The following is a 16,202-nucleotide window of genomic DNA, read 5'->3' on the forward strand; positions in this document are numbered from 1 at the left end:
TGAAAAGAAATGTAGCTGATTTCAATTTTCTGAGTATTTTCGACTCGATTACTATGAAAAGAGCAACCTACCAGGGATTGGTTCGTTCACATTTCTCTCAATGTGTCTATGAGAATCTGTGCTGTTCCACAGTTCACCCAGGAAAGTGCTTACTGGCAAAAATATTGGTTAGCTACTCGTAGTTTATTTATTTATATATTTCATTTCATCCACTGACCTCCTAAAAAAGGTATAAATGGATTCGTCAAATTGACGTGCTACCAATTTATCCTAATAGGTTGGATAGCATTCACCTATCACCTAAGGAAAGTAATCGGTTCCTAATAAGCTAATATCTTAACATATCATGAATGGATCTAATGCTCATGAATAAGAGATTCAGTTCAGAGCAAATCAACTTATAATTTTCATAATACTTGTGAAATTTACAACTAAATTTACTGAACAAAGCCATATGATACTTGAACATAGAATCTTACAAGCTAAAATACTTATCTATGCATATTTGAATTCATTTGTTTGGCTACAGACTTCAAATTTACACGATACATTCAACACACATTTAAAAAATGATAAAATTATTCAGATCTCAAATAAAAACATTTTAAATTTCACATAAACAGAAAATTGTCAACAGGACAAAAACGATTCTATTTCAGCCAGCAGCCATTTTTTCTGAGAGCGAAAAAGACTTGCTTTCTTGAAATACACACCTTAAAAACGTCATCAATGCCAACCTCACTAATAAAGAAAACAACTCTACAAATTTCATTTATTATACTCAATAAAACTTTATTTTGAAAGTTATTTTAAATTTAATTAACCTTTATATTGTTTAGAATTATCTGTTTATTCAGAAATAGAACTTTGTTACAGTGATTCAGTGGAAAGTTCAACACTAGTATATATGATGAATTCCCTGTGAGAAGTTTAGTCCGTATATTGATTACACCGATATTTGCTATCAAGTTTTATTGATATTTTGAATATCGAATTGAAAATTCGATTTTAATTGAGAAAAGATGTGATATTACAAAATTTATTCCACGAGAAAATGTATGCTATCCTCTCAAACCTCCAACTTGAGGTTTATAATACTAGTATAATATACTTTGTCACCTGGTCATATGGGACATATATATGATTCATATATTTATCTCATATTGATCAGGATTTTAGAGTTTTATTTTACGAAAAGTTTAATGAACGGTGTTTCTGCCTTTGAACAGGTTTGTCATCGACAGAAAGATTGTTTATTTCACTTGTTATCAAAATTATTGTAGTTTCTCTTTTGTTTTTGAAAACAAACGTGCTCGGCTTGTGCGACTGATAAAAATATGTATTTGAAATGGCTTCATGTTGGCATTGACTGAGTTATATATTAATACCCAAAATTTTTACTAGTGGGGGGTGAGCTCGTTCGTTAGGACTGAGAGTAAAAGTCCGGCTGTTCTGGTGAAGGGGATAGATTTTGTTCTTGTTTTATAATACAGTTTTCCTGTCACAGTTCGGGCAGTTTAAAGAGAATTGTATTATTGAATAAGAAGGGATCTGAACCCATTTCATTAGATCAGTTTTTTTATTTATTTTTCATTAATAATTAACGTCGCGATTAACCAGTGGATGCCAAATTGGGGGCCATTATCATAAAGGTAGGTGACTACTGAGTCATTGTTTTAATTTTTCCATAATCACAACAAATTTAATCTTCACTAGCAGCCAAGCGAGTAGCCCTTGAAATATTTATCTATTTATTGTTATTTCATAATTTATAATTATAATTCTAATTTTTTTTTGTACAAATAATTTATTGTTTTGTTTTAATTATCAAAACCAGTACGATCATTTCTTGTTTTTCATTTTCCCACCTTTACATATTTAGTGGAGGTTTATCCTGCCGTCCAGATCGTGTTTACATAATTGGTGGAGGCTCGAAGGGTTTTTAATCCAGCTTTTAAAATTTGGACTTTTCCGGTTACCTCATTGAAGATTCAATTTTTGTGGTTGCAATTTTCATTATTAAATATATGTTTTTATTTCAGTGAAATTATGGGTGAAGTAGTTGAGTTTAAACCTTACGGGGCTCTAGAAACAGTTAGTAGGATGAATTTCGAGGATTTATTGAATTTGTGGAACAATAATTGATTACTAATAATGGATTTTAACGGATGGAGAATGATGATTATAATTGAACAGATTAATTTTGAGATTCACGATATTGGAAGATTTACGATTATTATTGATTTTGAATTGCAAAAGCTATGACAATTGAAGATTTTGTACGATTGCAAGATTTATTATCAATTCTTATTAGAAAGAATTAGATATTTATGATGACATGAGAAATTAATGATTATTAAGATATGATTGAATAGGATAAATTTATTATTATTGGAGAGATATCGATATTTGAGATATGGAGAATTTATGATTATTGAAACCAGATTAATTGGAAATTTATTATTTATTATTGAATAGAATTGGATTGGAACAGATTAACAATGGAAAAACTTAGACCGTTACTATTACCGAAATTTTTTGATGGAAAAGATGAAGAATTTGACATTGATGATTTTTTCAACTATTTTGAAAAGGTTGCCTTAGCGAACGGTTGGGATGAAAAAGATAATTTATTATACTTGCGGTTTTGTTTGAAAGGGAGTGCTGAGAAATATTTTGACGTTATTGAGAATGATTTGACTCGACAGGACAAATTTGAATATATGCCAGTGAAAGAAAAATTGGTTAATTTCTATCGATCTCCTCTCAAATTGTGGAAACTAGAAAAGGAATTAGATACTTGTAGCATGGAATTTGAAGAAGATGGTAGAGATTTTGTAGCACGAGTCTTATCCCTATGTAGAAAAGTAGATTCGAATATGCATGAATCTCGGATTATCAGGATAATTTTAAGAGGTTTGTCTTCAAATATATTTGAAAGAATTATAATGTTATCAAATAGTACTATTGTAGAATTGTATAAAAATATTGAGAAATATGAATTATCATGTCAGTATTTGAATGAGTGGAAATTTGGACAGGAGCAAGTAATTAATGATATTATGGAACCAGAATTTGAAGAACTATTGGAAATCGGAAATGAGTTTGAAAATGAGAATTGTTTAGAAAATGCTATTATCTGTGATGATTTTGATTCTTGTAATTATTATGTTTCAAATGAAGTGGATGTATATTGTCATGTTAGTAACTTCGAGATTGAAAATGGGTTGGATGAAGTTCTTATTTGTAATGATTGTGATTTGAATGAGGAAGATATAATCTACAAAGAGGATAAAGATAGGGAAATGATTAAGGAAGAGTTATCAGATTTATCGGAAAGTGATTTGGATTTCTCTTTTACGATTGATAACAGGCCGTTTGAACATTTTGTGAACTCTGGTATGCGTAATGATTGTGAATCTAGAGGAGTCAAGATGCATCAGAATGTTAGTCTCGTGAATAATAGGACTAATAGAAAAAGAAGACGTAAGAAATGTAAAGTTTGTGGTAAACATAATCATTTTACGCGGAATTGTTTTTACAACGTTAATTATGCTTATCGGGTTTATAAAAGGATGCATAGAATTTGTGAAAAAGAAGGCTATGATATTAGAGTGTGTTCTTTTGATGGCAGAAATAAGTTTTCGGAAAATGCTAGACGTAAGAAAGCATATTTTACTGATAGGACACAGGAGTTTAGTACTAGGCATATTGATGAAAATGTTTTAGACGGCGGTCCATCAAATATTGATAATTCAAGGAATGAATTAGGAGGTTGTATAGTCACTGAATCAGGTTCTACTTTGGAAGGTGTTAGGCACAATGGGATATATGTTAGAAGAAACTATTCTAATACTGATGATAAGAAATATTCAATCTCCCATAAACACGAGATTGATCTTGGAGATATTAAAATTAATTATAGCCAGAAATGTGGATCAGCAAATAATGGTGTTAAACAAAAAATTTCGGACTCATGTTCAGAGTTGAAAAGTGATGTAGATAATAAAAGTTTTGTTAACAAGATAAATGAATCAATTATTGATAAACAAGAACCAGGCCATGGAAATAGTATATTAAACCGATTACAGAAAAAATGTGAATCAGCGATTTGTGTGAACAGTGAAGGTGAAAATACAGAGTCAGATTTGAATTATTGTAATTATCCGAAAGATATGAAGAATAATAAAATTGAAACTGATGGAATTATTATTAATGAGAGTTCGGTAGAGAAATATGATGACATAATTTTGAATAATTTGGAAAACGTGTCCCAGTTAAGCGTTAATAGCGATGAAATATTTATTGAAACAATAATTCTGGAGAGGTTTGAAAAACGAACTACTCAGCGGACTCAGCGAAAGTATTACATGAGACAATATTGCTAGTAGAACGAGGCCTTTTAGCTGATTTGCAGTTGTCATTCAATGAAGAACGCTGAACTGTTTGGGACATACATCATTCGATGTCAGATAAATTGAAAATAATTATTGTCCGATATTGAGAACGATTTTTTTGAATTCTCTTTTGTCATTACGAGCGAAGAAGTAACTTCTCTACAGAATCAACTTATTAGAGATGATGCGCAAGGTCCGTGAGAGATTACCGGAGATATTAAGAGAAGTGCAGGAAAAACAAAAAGATAGTTTTGATAAAAGACATAGATTAGTAGCTTTCAATAAAGGAGATAAAGTTCTAGTTTCGTATCCTAGGTATCAGGCTGATACTTGTAAAAAATTCAATAATCCTTTTCATGGGCCTTTTGTGGTATCAAGGAAGTTATCTGATTTAAACTATGAAGTGTTATTAGAAAAGCGGGGAAAGATTGTTCCAGAAATTATTCATGTAAGGAGAATGAAACTTTTTCATGAACGAAAGTCATAGCAAGGTGTGGAAGAGTGGAAAAAGTTTTATTTCAATCATTTATACCATAATAATGTCGTCTGTAATCTAGATATTGAGTTTTTTTTTCGTTGGGATGATAGTCATGTGACAGGTGAATTAAATTTTGGGATTTTATGATTTTTTTTTTCTCACTGAGCTTGTAGGTAGTGATAATTTCAATCGTTTATGTCCAATAAAATTTTTCGATTAGGGCAGTAGTTTTCGAGTTAGGTATTTTCATTAATTTTCAAAAATTTTCTCTTTGGGGTTTTGTGATTTTTTTTCTTCATATAAAGTTTTGATTTAGTATTTTGAAACATATTCTGGAAATTCAATGTAATTCACCGAACGAATCTGTTGTGAAGGAAGTTTTTCAAACGACGATTTTGATAGCGTTCGATATTGATTGACTTCTACTAAATTTTTGCTCTACTGGCTGCCAAGAGGCAAAATTATCGAAAAATTCAGAAATCTCCAGTTCATGGAAAACAATTTTGTGAATTTTCGATTTTTTTTTCGGGAATCTTTTTTTTTAGGATGAGTACGTTCAACTTTGTTCTGTGAAAAAGTTTGTTTAGAGCAAAGGGTTTTGAGGTTTTTCATTTTATAGTTTTTGTTGGTGACCTTGTATTGTAGCAAAAAAATTTTTTTTTTAATTTAAAGATGAATTTTAGGTCATTCGCTTGCATTTCTAAAATGGGATAGGATATGTGAAGTAGATATTTTTGAGATATTTGAGGGTTCGTGAGTTATTTCAATAGGTAGTAAATTTTCGGCTACAGTCAGACACGGATTTTGAATTTCGCGCGTTTCTGCTGAATAGTTATCTACTGATTTTGAATTTCGCGCGTTTTTGCTAAATGGTTATCTGCTATTTTTCTATGGTTTATGTTGGGATTTCATTTTGGTTTCATGATATTTGATGGATAGTTGTATTCTACATATATTGGATTTTGGTTTTCAGTTATAAGAGGTATTCATTTATTCTGATGAGTTCTTTTTTTTTTACGATTTATGATGATTACAAGGTATGCGGCGTATCTTGATTGTTAGTCTAGAAATTTCAGACAAATTCGGAAAAAGTCGATTTTCGAAAAAAATTTTATTGCAGTTTCATATTTTCTTAGCATAGATTTTAGCATTGCGATAATTATAATTTTGTTTAGGGCAAAGGGTTCTGAGATATTTCACTTTAGAATTTTGGCCCTTTGGATTTTATATTTCATTATATTAAGGTTATGAATAAGTTTTATTGAAATATTTTCAAGGGTTATTAAAGGTAGATATTTTGTTGATAGAATTCATGAATTGAATATTTGAATTTGTTGTCATAAGGTGTTGATATTTAAGGTTTAATGGTGATAGTCATTTTTTTAAGTCATATTTTTTTGAAGTTATGCGCTATATTAAAGTCCCTACGAGAATTTTTGTAAATATTATTCGTAATTATTTATCATTTCATCATTGTTTATCAGAATTGATTATAATATTTATGGATTTATCTTCCAGTGGTTGAATAATAGGATTATATTTTATTTTTTGATCTGTTTTCGATGGGGTCTTTGATTTAAGCCTATAATTATAAGTCCTCGTAAAATTTTATTAAAGTATTATTACTGATTATTGTTGCTGGAGGTGAAGTCCATATTTTTCAATGGTAATATAGACCAAACTTATTGTCCATGGGTTATAATAAACGGTTATAGGGGAATTTTTTAGCTATGGATAGCAGAGTTTCAGTTTTATACGTTTATATCTTTGAATTGAATTTCGTTTTATAATTTTTTCTCAGTATAAACTAATGATTACTATATTCTTGATTATATTTCATGATAATATTTGAGTTTCATTGTGTCATGGTTCTAATATTAATGGTTTTGAGTAGAAAAGTTTTTCTTTTGGCACAATAGGTTGAGTTTAGGGCTTATTATTATGGTTGAGTTTTTATTTTCAGAAGTGATTTTTGGTAATCATTGTAGAACCATGTTTTACGATATAGAATCAGTTATTATAGAAGAGGGTTTATTATTCCATGGTTACATATTTATAATTTTAGGGTACAGTTACCTATGAAAATTGGTATTTGGCTGGGTTTTTACATTTAATTTCACCAGTTGCATTATTGATTTTGTATTGATTTTACAGTTATGACTAACCATGTTATATTTCATAGTCATTATAATTATATCTTAGTTATTTCAAATTATGGTTATTCCAGGAAAATGAACAGGAAATATGGTTGATGGATAGTTTACCATTTTATGATAACCAAATGGTCATGTTTCATTCACATAATTACATATTCTGATTACATGTTACATTTTTGTAATATAACATTATCACTGATATAACTTTCTTTTTTTTTTCTCGATAAATCATGGTACGTTTAATATTTGGTGCCACGAAAAAGTACAGTAATGTAATTCATTGTTTTGTTATTTTATTTTTGCGTTTGTACTGATGTGACCTACGTTAAGAAAGTGCAATTGTCACGTATTTTTGTTTAGTTGTCAATCTTGTTATTCATATCCAGGGCAAGGTCGTTCATTTGAGTGACAAACGTTGTTATTATGATACTTTTAAACGTTCACTGATAGAAATTCATAATGAAGCTGTTATAAGACAATTATATTTTTGATGGATGAATATTTTATTCACTTTTATTTTGACTTGAATTTCTTTCTCAATAAAAATATCACTAGAGTATAAGTTTCTTATATTCTGATGATTTATTGTATGATTGTGATTTTGTTTTCATATGACTCATATATTGTTCTGATTTCAGAATTGTTCCAGTATATATATATATATAGGCCTATGCACTTCTAATAAATTGTATCATATCTAGGTTTCTGATTAATAATATATGCTAACCAGCCAGTCCAGTTGTTAATTGTAATATTCACGTCGAGTTTATTAATATTATTGTAAACGTTTCTCTTGATTTTTTTTTATTACGATTCATTTGCGGTTGCTTCAAGTAGAGTTTTTTTTTGTTTGTAAGAGGTTCTGTTACGCATAAACATGTCAATTATGGTACATTTTGCGTCATTTCTCATTCTCACGACTTTCACGGCGCAACTGGAGGCAGTCAGGGTCTTCGCGGGAGTTTTCTACAAGGAGCTACGTCACGCTGTAGCGTATGAATCATCGGTTCCACTAACATACGAGGTAGATTTCCCGGCAGCTCAGCTCGACATCTTGCAGGCGGAAAGGGTGTTCTGGCCTAACTGTCAACAAGAGGATTGCAGTTTAGCGGATGCGGTAGAAGTTTTGTATAATTCTACAAACGGAATTCTTCGCAACAGTCATGCTGCTTTCAACTCTTCAATTCGTTTGGGAACTCAAGCTTCACGAAAGACCAGAGCGATCGATGTTGTCGGCGATTTTCTTCATTTTTGTTGCGCAGTCGCGACGGATGGGGAACTTCATAAGCTGGAATTCAACGAAAAACATGTAGCTGATCACCTCAACGCATTCCAAGGGTTGGTTGCAGACGACCACAAAGATTTAATTCGGATTTCTCGCAACTTGAGGCAGTTTGCTGGAAATTTTTCTCAGCAATTTCACGATGCGTATAGCAAATTAACAGACAGTATGAGATTATTCGTACAACAGAATGTATCGGAGGAGAAAACACTGTTCACAAACCAGTTATTAATTTACATTTTTCACCTCTACTCACATGTAAATATTTTATCACGGCAGGAATTCATAAATACTGCGAAGGAACGCTGTGATAAAAAGCTTTTACCCTTTTCGCTGGTACACCCCAATTTATTACGTTCAGATCTCTTCAGATTGGAGAAAGGATATAAGTCGAAAGGACACCAGTTAGCTATACCTCTATCGGATTTGCAGCGATATTTTGATCTTCCACTTACGACTTGCGTGGTGAAGGAGAACTCCATGGTGCTTAGTTTAAAAGTACCATTGGTCAGCATCGGCGGACAGTTTCAATTGCACAAGTATGTGAGGACACCTATGTATTTCGACGGCCAGATTTGTCAGCTTCAGCAGCAGGATTTCGTTTTGGCGCGGAGACAGGAGGACGGTGAGATTCAGGTCATCTCGGGAGATCATCTCTCTTCTTGTCGGGCACAGGACGATTTCTTATGCTATCTTCCGCGGCTGGTGCATGGAGGACATATGTCATCAAGATGTATGCATCACTTGTTTGCGGTGACAGAGCTGAAGGACATCCAACAATATTGCAGTTTAAGCTGTCGTCCAGCTAAGCAGGAGTTGGAGATCGTCGAATTTTCGCCTTCGGAGTATATCGTCGCGAATATACAGGCCAACACTACAGTCACTTGCGAGGGAGGTTCGTTTCATCATCTTCAACCTATTCCGGGAGCAATGTATGTGGTTTTACCCTGTCATTGCGAGATTTCGGTCGGCGGGAGAATAATGGTGAGAAAGACTTTTCCATGTGACGCAAATGTTGATAAACAACCTCAGGTTCTCCATTACTTACCTTTGCATTGGGTTAAGTTTAATTCGTTGAAAATTGATGTTTTGCAACCGCATTTCAATCCTAATTTTGTTAATTTTAGCGAAATTTTAAAAACTGATATAGATATAAAGGTTCCGGAATTTACAGTTCAAGACGTAATATCGTCAGATATATTTCACAAAGTAGATCTTCCAAATTCTTGGGGAGATGTTGTAAATTCCTCTAGTTTTGTTTTTTATATATTATTTGGCTGGTTAGGGTTTTTAACTTTATTCTGTGCATATTTAGGCATCAAGTTGTATGTGTGTAAATTATCTGCTGTAACGGTAGCACAACCCAAGATACATATAATCGATAGTTAGGAGTTATATAGTTACTTTTTGATAGATTAACTGTTTTATTGTTTTTTTTTCTTGACTATATAGTTATGAGTCATAATGTACTTATAAAGTTTTTTTTTCTCGATTTTTTATTGCAGCTTTTGAAGTAGTTCAATGTTGATTCACAAATAAATTATTGTCAATTGAGATTTTCTTTTTATAATAAGTTGAATATTCATGTATATTAATGTGTATAATATTGAAAGTTAGTTTCATATATAATCAATGTTATTGTGCAGCATTGTTTCATTTTGAATTTGATTTGAATGTTGTAATTTAGTTTGAGTAACCTACCTTTCTATGTAAAAGTTTGATTTCAATGTATAGTAGCATTATCAAGTCAATCAGGCACACGTTTGTTTCCGGAGTATATTATTTTGTTTAATTATTATTTATTTTTTGTTCCCCTCTTGACTACAGACTCAGGGACGAGTCTTTCAGCGGGATGGGTGATGTGTCACCTGGTCATATGGGACATATATATGATTCATATATTTATCTCATATTGATCAGGATTTTAGAGTTTTATTTTACGAAAAGTTTAATGAACGGTGTTTCTGCCTTTGAACAGTTTTGTCATCGACAGAAAGATTGTTTATTTCACTTGTTATCAAAATTATTGTAGTTTCTCTTTTGTTTTTGAAAACAAACGTGCTCGGCTTGTGCGACTGATAAAAATATGTATTTGAAATGGCTTCATGTTGGCATTGACTGAGTTATATATTAATACCCAAAATTTTTACTAGTGGGGGGTGAGCTCGTTCGTTAGGACTGAGAGTAAAAGTCCGGCTGTTCTGGTGAAGGGGATAGATTTTGTTCTTGTTTTATAATACAGTTTTCCTGTCACAGTTCGGGCAGTTTAAAGAGAATTGTATTATTGAATAAGAAGGGATCTGAACCCACTTCATTAGATCAGTTTTTTTATTTATTTTTCATTAATAATTAACGTCGCGATTAACCAGTGGATGCCAAATTGGGGGCCATTATCATAAAGGTAGGTGACTACTGAGTCATTGTTTTAATTTTTCCATAATCACAACAAATTTAATCTTCACTAGCAGCCAAGCGAGTAGCCCTTGAAATATTTATCTATTTATTGTTATTTCATAATTTATAATTATAATTCTAATTTTTTTTTGTACAAATAATTTATTGTTTTGTTTTAATTATCAAAACCAGTACGATCATTTCTTGTTTTTCATTTTCCCACCTTTACATATTTAGTGGAGGTTTATCCTGCCGTCCAGATCGTGTTTACAACTTATCTTATAAAACTATCTTTTTTAAAATTATCCCCCCCTAAAGCAACACACCTTTATATATGGTAGCTACTAAACAGCAAGTAGCCTATCAGAAACGTTCAAGAGCTTCAAGTTGGACCTTGAATTTCCTTCGAAAAACTTTTCCCAAGATAGCATGAAAAATCCTGTGCACTTATATGGAAGCCAACAGTGGGATATCACAAACGTTTGGGAGCTCTTCTAAGTTAGTAGTGAGAAGCCGATGTTTGGAAGCCTTGTCATTCCATTAGGCGATTTCTTAAAAACATTATTCCCCTATGGTGAGAGGGGAACCTGAGAGGACGGCACGATAATTTATTAAGAGACAGGCAGATAGCTAGTAAATCTCTCTTATACGCGCCGCTCACGACAGAGAAATCAGGCGACAGTAGAGGGAGAAGGTAGAGGAGATGATCGAGAGGATGATGGAGAAACAGAGAAGAGAGGGAAAAAGAAGAAGATGTAAGGTGAAAACATGAAGAGAGGTGAATATCACAGTGGAGTGGTAGGAAGAGAAGAAGGTGAGAGGGGAGAAAGATAGAATAAGAAGAGGTAGAGGTGTGAAAGGGGCAGTGAAGGGAGAATGTAGAGGAAATGATCGAGAGGATGATGAAGAAAAAGAGGAAAAAGAAGAGGATATAAGGTGGAGAGAGGTAAATATCAAAGTGGAGGGAGAATGTAGAGAAGATGATCGACAGGATGATGGAGAAAAAGAGGAAAGAGGAAAAAGAAGAGGATGTATGGTGAAGAGAGGTGAACATGACAGTGGAGTGGTAGAAAAGGGATAAGGAGAGAGGGAAGCAAGGAAATGGAAAACAGTTGAAGGAGAAGGAGGAAAAGAGTGATGGAAGAAGGTGATGGAGAAGAGGGTGGTACAGAAGAAGAACGAGAAAATAAGAGTGATTGAAGATTAGAGAATGATGAGAGAAATAATGGAGATAAAAGAGAATACGGAGACGATAAAGAAAATAAAAGTTGATTTAGAAGAAGAAGAAGAAAAAAAAGAAGAAGATGTAGAATCTCAAGGAAAAATAGAAAAGAAAACACATGAAGGGGTAAGAAAGAAGAAGAATAAAATCTGAAAATGCAAATGCACATACGAATGTTAATCACATGGTGTTGGAGAAGTTGCCTATGCAACCGATATGGCAATGTACCACCCGGCCACTACTAACCGGCTATATAGAAGAGTAGGGTGGTCGAAATGGAAGAGTATAGGAGAAAGAGGGGATAAAGTGATACTATAAATCTTGATTATTAATCGCACACTTGCTCTTTCCCTAGAACGCTTGTCTGTCGCCGTGGGAGAGCTTGTCCTGTCAACCCCCCCCCCCCCCACAACAGCCCCCCCAAAAGGTGATCGAAGGTCACACTACACCCACTGGCCAATCGAAATTCGATCGTCACTAACGTCACTAACGCCAGTAGTGACAATTCACTAACGATTCCATCAGACACAGGTAGCTAGTGACAGGTTTCGATGCTTCCACTAACCTGCATTCCTTTGTATCGAACTGCCGATGGAGATGATTGGAATTCTTTTATCGGTGAGCTCACTAAAAATCTCATCTGCAGTTGTTCATTCCTGTGCCACTCTATCATGTATTGTTTTTGTCAATACCTGTTGATACCCTTCCTTTTTTATTTGGCAATTCATGCATCAATGATGAAAATATAAAATCATAGAATATATATAACCTATGTAGACCCTACATAGGATATAAAATAATATGAAGCCGATAATATTTATATACTAGTAGGTAACCCGTGCTTCGCAAGGGTCTATTTTAAAACTGAAAAATGAAAACTTGACGTAATAAAAAATTCGAAATTTGAAAATAGGCCATCCTCGGTTAATGAAGAATCTATATGCAAAATTTCAAATTAATCAGTTGAGTATATTTCTGACGTGATGATGCGTCAAACATAATTCCCTATTCCTTACGTGTATAAGCCAGTTCTTTCCTTTATTATAGTATAGAAAACTGAAGAATACATAATACTTGAAAACCTCACAGAATCATATTGATTTTTCCAATACATCAATAAATTTTAGTTAGATTAGGATCCTCCTCAATTTGAATCAGGCAGCCTTTTGTTTTCCCAATTCCAAACAAAATACCTAAAATACTCGTTTCACTGGGAATTCATTCTGAATTCATTCAGTACATTATAACTGAATAATATAAATTATTACTTATTTTATTGTGATCTATTCATGTTTTTCTTATGAAATTCAATAATAGGCCTACAGCATGAAGACTATGTCCAATTCATTTGTACTGGTGGCAAAATTTTACATTAAAAATAATTATTTGATAAAATCCAAGTTCAATAGTAATGAAAACAAATTCCTTCAAAAAATAATTGATAATAATACGATTCAAGGGAAAAAATTAAGAACAAAAAAATTTGGATGCATCAGGGATTCGATCCGAGGAACTATCGCTCCGTGAGCAAGCGGTTTACCGCTGCGCTAAATAGACGTACGTAAATGAGAGTCTTATAACACCATTATAGCATGCTCATAAAAAAACACACTTTGGAACTTCATGTAGCCTACGGTAGCATAGATGAATTTGAACATTAATTCTGAAAAATCTAGAAGGAGAATTGAAATTTGGGCTTCCAGGTGCACGAGATTGATATTTTTAGAATCTATGTTCAAAATTTGGAGATCTAAATCATTCCGTTTTTCCGGTATGCAATCCACAAGTTGACATGTTTTGATGCGAACAAACGAACAAACGAACAAACGAACACACGAACAAACACAACCCTACTCTCTCTTATTATATAGATGCGGAAGATAATATTCCCTGTATGTTCCCTCTTCTATAAATGGAAATTATGTGTAACACTGTTGCTACAGTGTGAAATATCACAATTCAACATTATTTGCCTTTTACCACAGATTCAAGGATTGTTTAATATTAGTCTATGTTATTACTGGTTTATTTGATAGAATATTCCAAAGATGAAACGAAAGAACATGTAGGTATCAATTATTAAAAATCTTCATTCTGAAAGTTTGGTTGGCCGAATAAACAGAATTTTACATCCAACAATTTTCAATATCATCGATTTTAACTATAGTGAGGTTCACGTTATAATGACAGTGTTTGATTAGCAATGATATTACTATCCCAGTCTTTCATTCAATAAAACAAATAGCGCTATTTCTTTCTCGCTTTGCTCTGTTGCCAGATCGTCTTTTAACAATAAAGAATTAATAATTTATTAACAAAATATTCCATCTTAATTAATTGTAAATTAATTAATTATGAGATTATTAAAAAATATAATTGATCATTTTAAATGAGAATGGACAGTTAACATTGATAAACCTGTATCTGCTACCGTCTATAGGAGGCATTGACAAGACAGAGCAAAGGAGACTGACTATAGGAGGCATTGACAAGACAGAGCAAGACAGAGGTTCGGCAACGTTTTTCTCCTACCTTTCTCCACTGCCATTATAACGTGGACCTTACTATAGCAAGACGATGTCAAAAATCAACTGATTCCTCAATATGGAATTGCAGACAGCAACACCAAAACTATCACAAAAAATTTTTTGAAGAGAAAATAATAATGCCCACAGAAGTTTCAGGCTTGTTTGTGGATAATGGGAACGATGATGATGATGATGATGCTGATTAGAGATGAGTGAGCCTACAAGTAGAATAGGAGTTGTGGGTTAAACAAATCAATGGAAAATTTTATTTAATTCTATTGATTAAATTTTTAATTTTATTTAATGATACTCTATTCGTAGAAAAAAAAACATAACAAATCATATCTCTCTATGGAGAGCTTATTCTCTAGAATGTTGTATTGGAGGGTTAAGTGTAAGAGAGGGCCGGCTGCGCCCTAACTTCGCCCTCCTAGGTTTTTAATAAAGGCAGCTAATCAATCATTCAATTAATCTATGATCTTACATAACGATTTAATTGAGAGATCAATAATACTGTATTTAGCATTCTACTTTCATTTAGATAACAAAAAATGATTGTATTATCACACAGTATCTCTATTGCGTAAGCTTCATAGGACCTCCAATGAAGTATGTGTCTTATTGATAAATTGTTTTAACACATCGGTCTATTTGTTGAGATTACTTTGTCCACCAGCTATTTCAAAAACTTTTAAGATAATAGATTAGTGAATTAGTTTCGTCAAATTCAAATAAATGAGTACCACTCATTCCCGTATGTTTTTCGACCATTTTTTATGAGTAGGTTTCACAAAGTAGTGAATGAGACGTTATCTCTTGAAACAATTTCGATTTTTTGTGGTGTTTTTTAAGAGGTGTGTAAGATCACACGTTGCAAGATTGATTCTCTGAAGCCGGCTGATCAAAGTGTGCTTGTTGAAAGGCGTATCTTGATTTTGTATTTTCGGTAACGCTTATTTTGTTGCCAGTTGCCAGTAATGTCTTTGAAGCTTTTGTTTGTCTGACCCAGAAACAGAAGAAAAAAGCGTAGCGCCAGAGGAGGGAGGATATTGGCGAGTGTAGTGACTGTTAGCGCGCGCATAATTTTCGAATGACATACGGTTGGCATAAATAACATCGGGATGATAGTTTAATAATAATATGCAGACATCATAAGAGTGTTGAAGAAATAATATGGAGAGTCAAAACAAAGAAGGCAATGAAATAGAGATGTAACGAGCACAGCACTAAAAGCGAAGCAATAAATAAACTAAAGCTATCTAATTAACAGCTGTGTATCTCCTAAATAGAGAGTCGAACGAGCATCCGATTTATTACGGCCCATTCGAGAACGGGAATAAAGGATAGTAATTGATACTAGCAGATACATTTTTAATTACTGTTTATCGCACGGATATTTATACAAAGCAACAGCTGTCGACTGCGCTTCATGCAGACAGCGTAAAGGAGGGACTTCGCTAAATTTAGAGAAACGACCGATGATCGACTCTTCAGCTGGAATCTATTTTCTACTATTCGTGTTCCACTGTTATGTCGACTGAACACAGTCGATAATGCACTCAGTCACCGAGTCAGTTTGTTGGCAAAATATTTTTAGGAGTTTTGCCCATTGGCAAGTAAGTAGTAATAATTGACTTCTTAATATTATCACTATCTCACTACGGAGTTTGATCTATTCAATTCAGTGGGTATCTATACAGTGGTTGTAGAGTGGATAGAAATTGTGAAATCAAATGTTAAATATC

General features: G+C 33.0%; 1 protein-coding gene across 1 annotated transcript; it reads left to right on the forward strand.

The window, feature by feature from the left end:
- Positions 1 to 1,613: 1,613 nt before the first annotated feature.
- LOC120354794 lies at positions 1,614 to 9,758 on the forward strand. The gene is made up of 2 exons (XM_039442498.1): positions 1,614 to 1,652; positions 7,670 to 9,758. Exon 2 carries the CDS (start codon positions 7,909 to 7,911, stop codon positions 9,700 to 9,702), a length of 1,794 nt encoding a protein of 597 aa, XP_039298432.1. The 5' UTR covers positions 1,614 to 1,652; positions 7,670 to 7,908; the 3' UTR covers positions 9,703 to 9,758.
- The last annotated feature ends 6,444 nt before the right edge of the window (positions 9,759 to 16,202 follow it).

The sequence above is a fragment of the Nilaparvata lugens genome, chromosome X, assembly GCF_014356525.2.
Source record: "Nilaparvata lugens isolate BPH chromosome X, ASM1435652v1, whole genome shotgun sequence".
NCBI classification, from domain to species: Eukaryota; Metazoa; Arthropoda; class Insecta; order Hemiptera; family Delphacidae; genus Nilaparvata; species Nilaparvata lugens.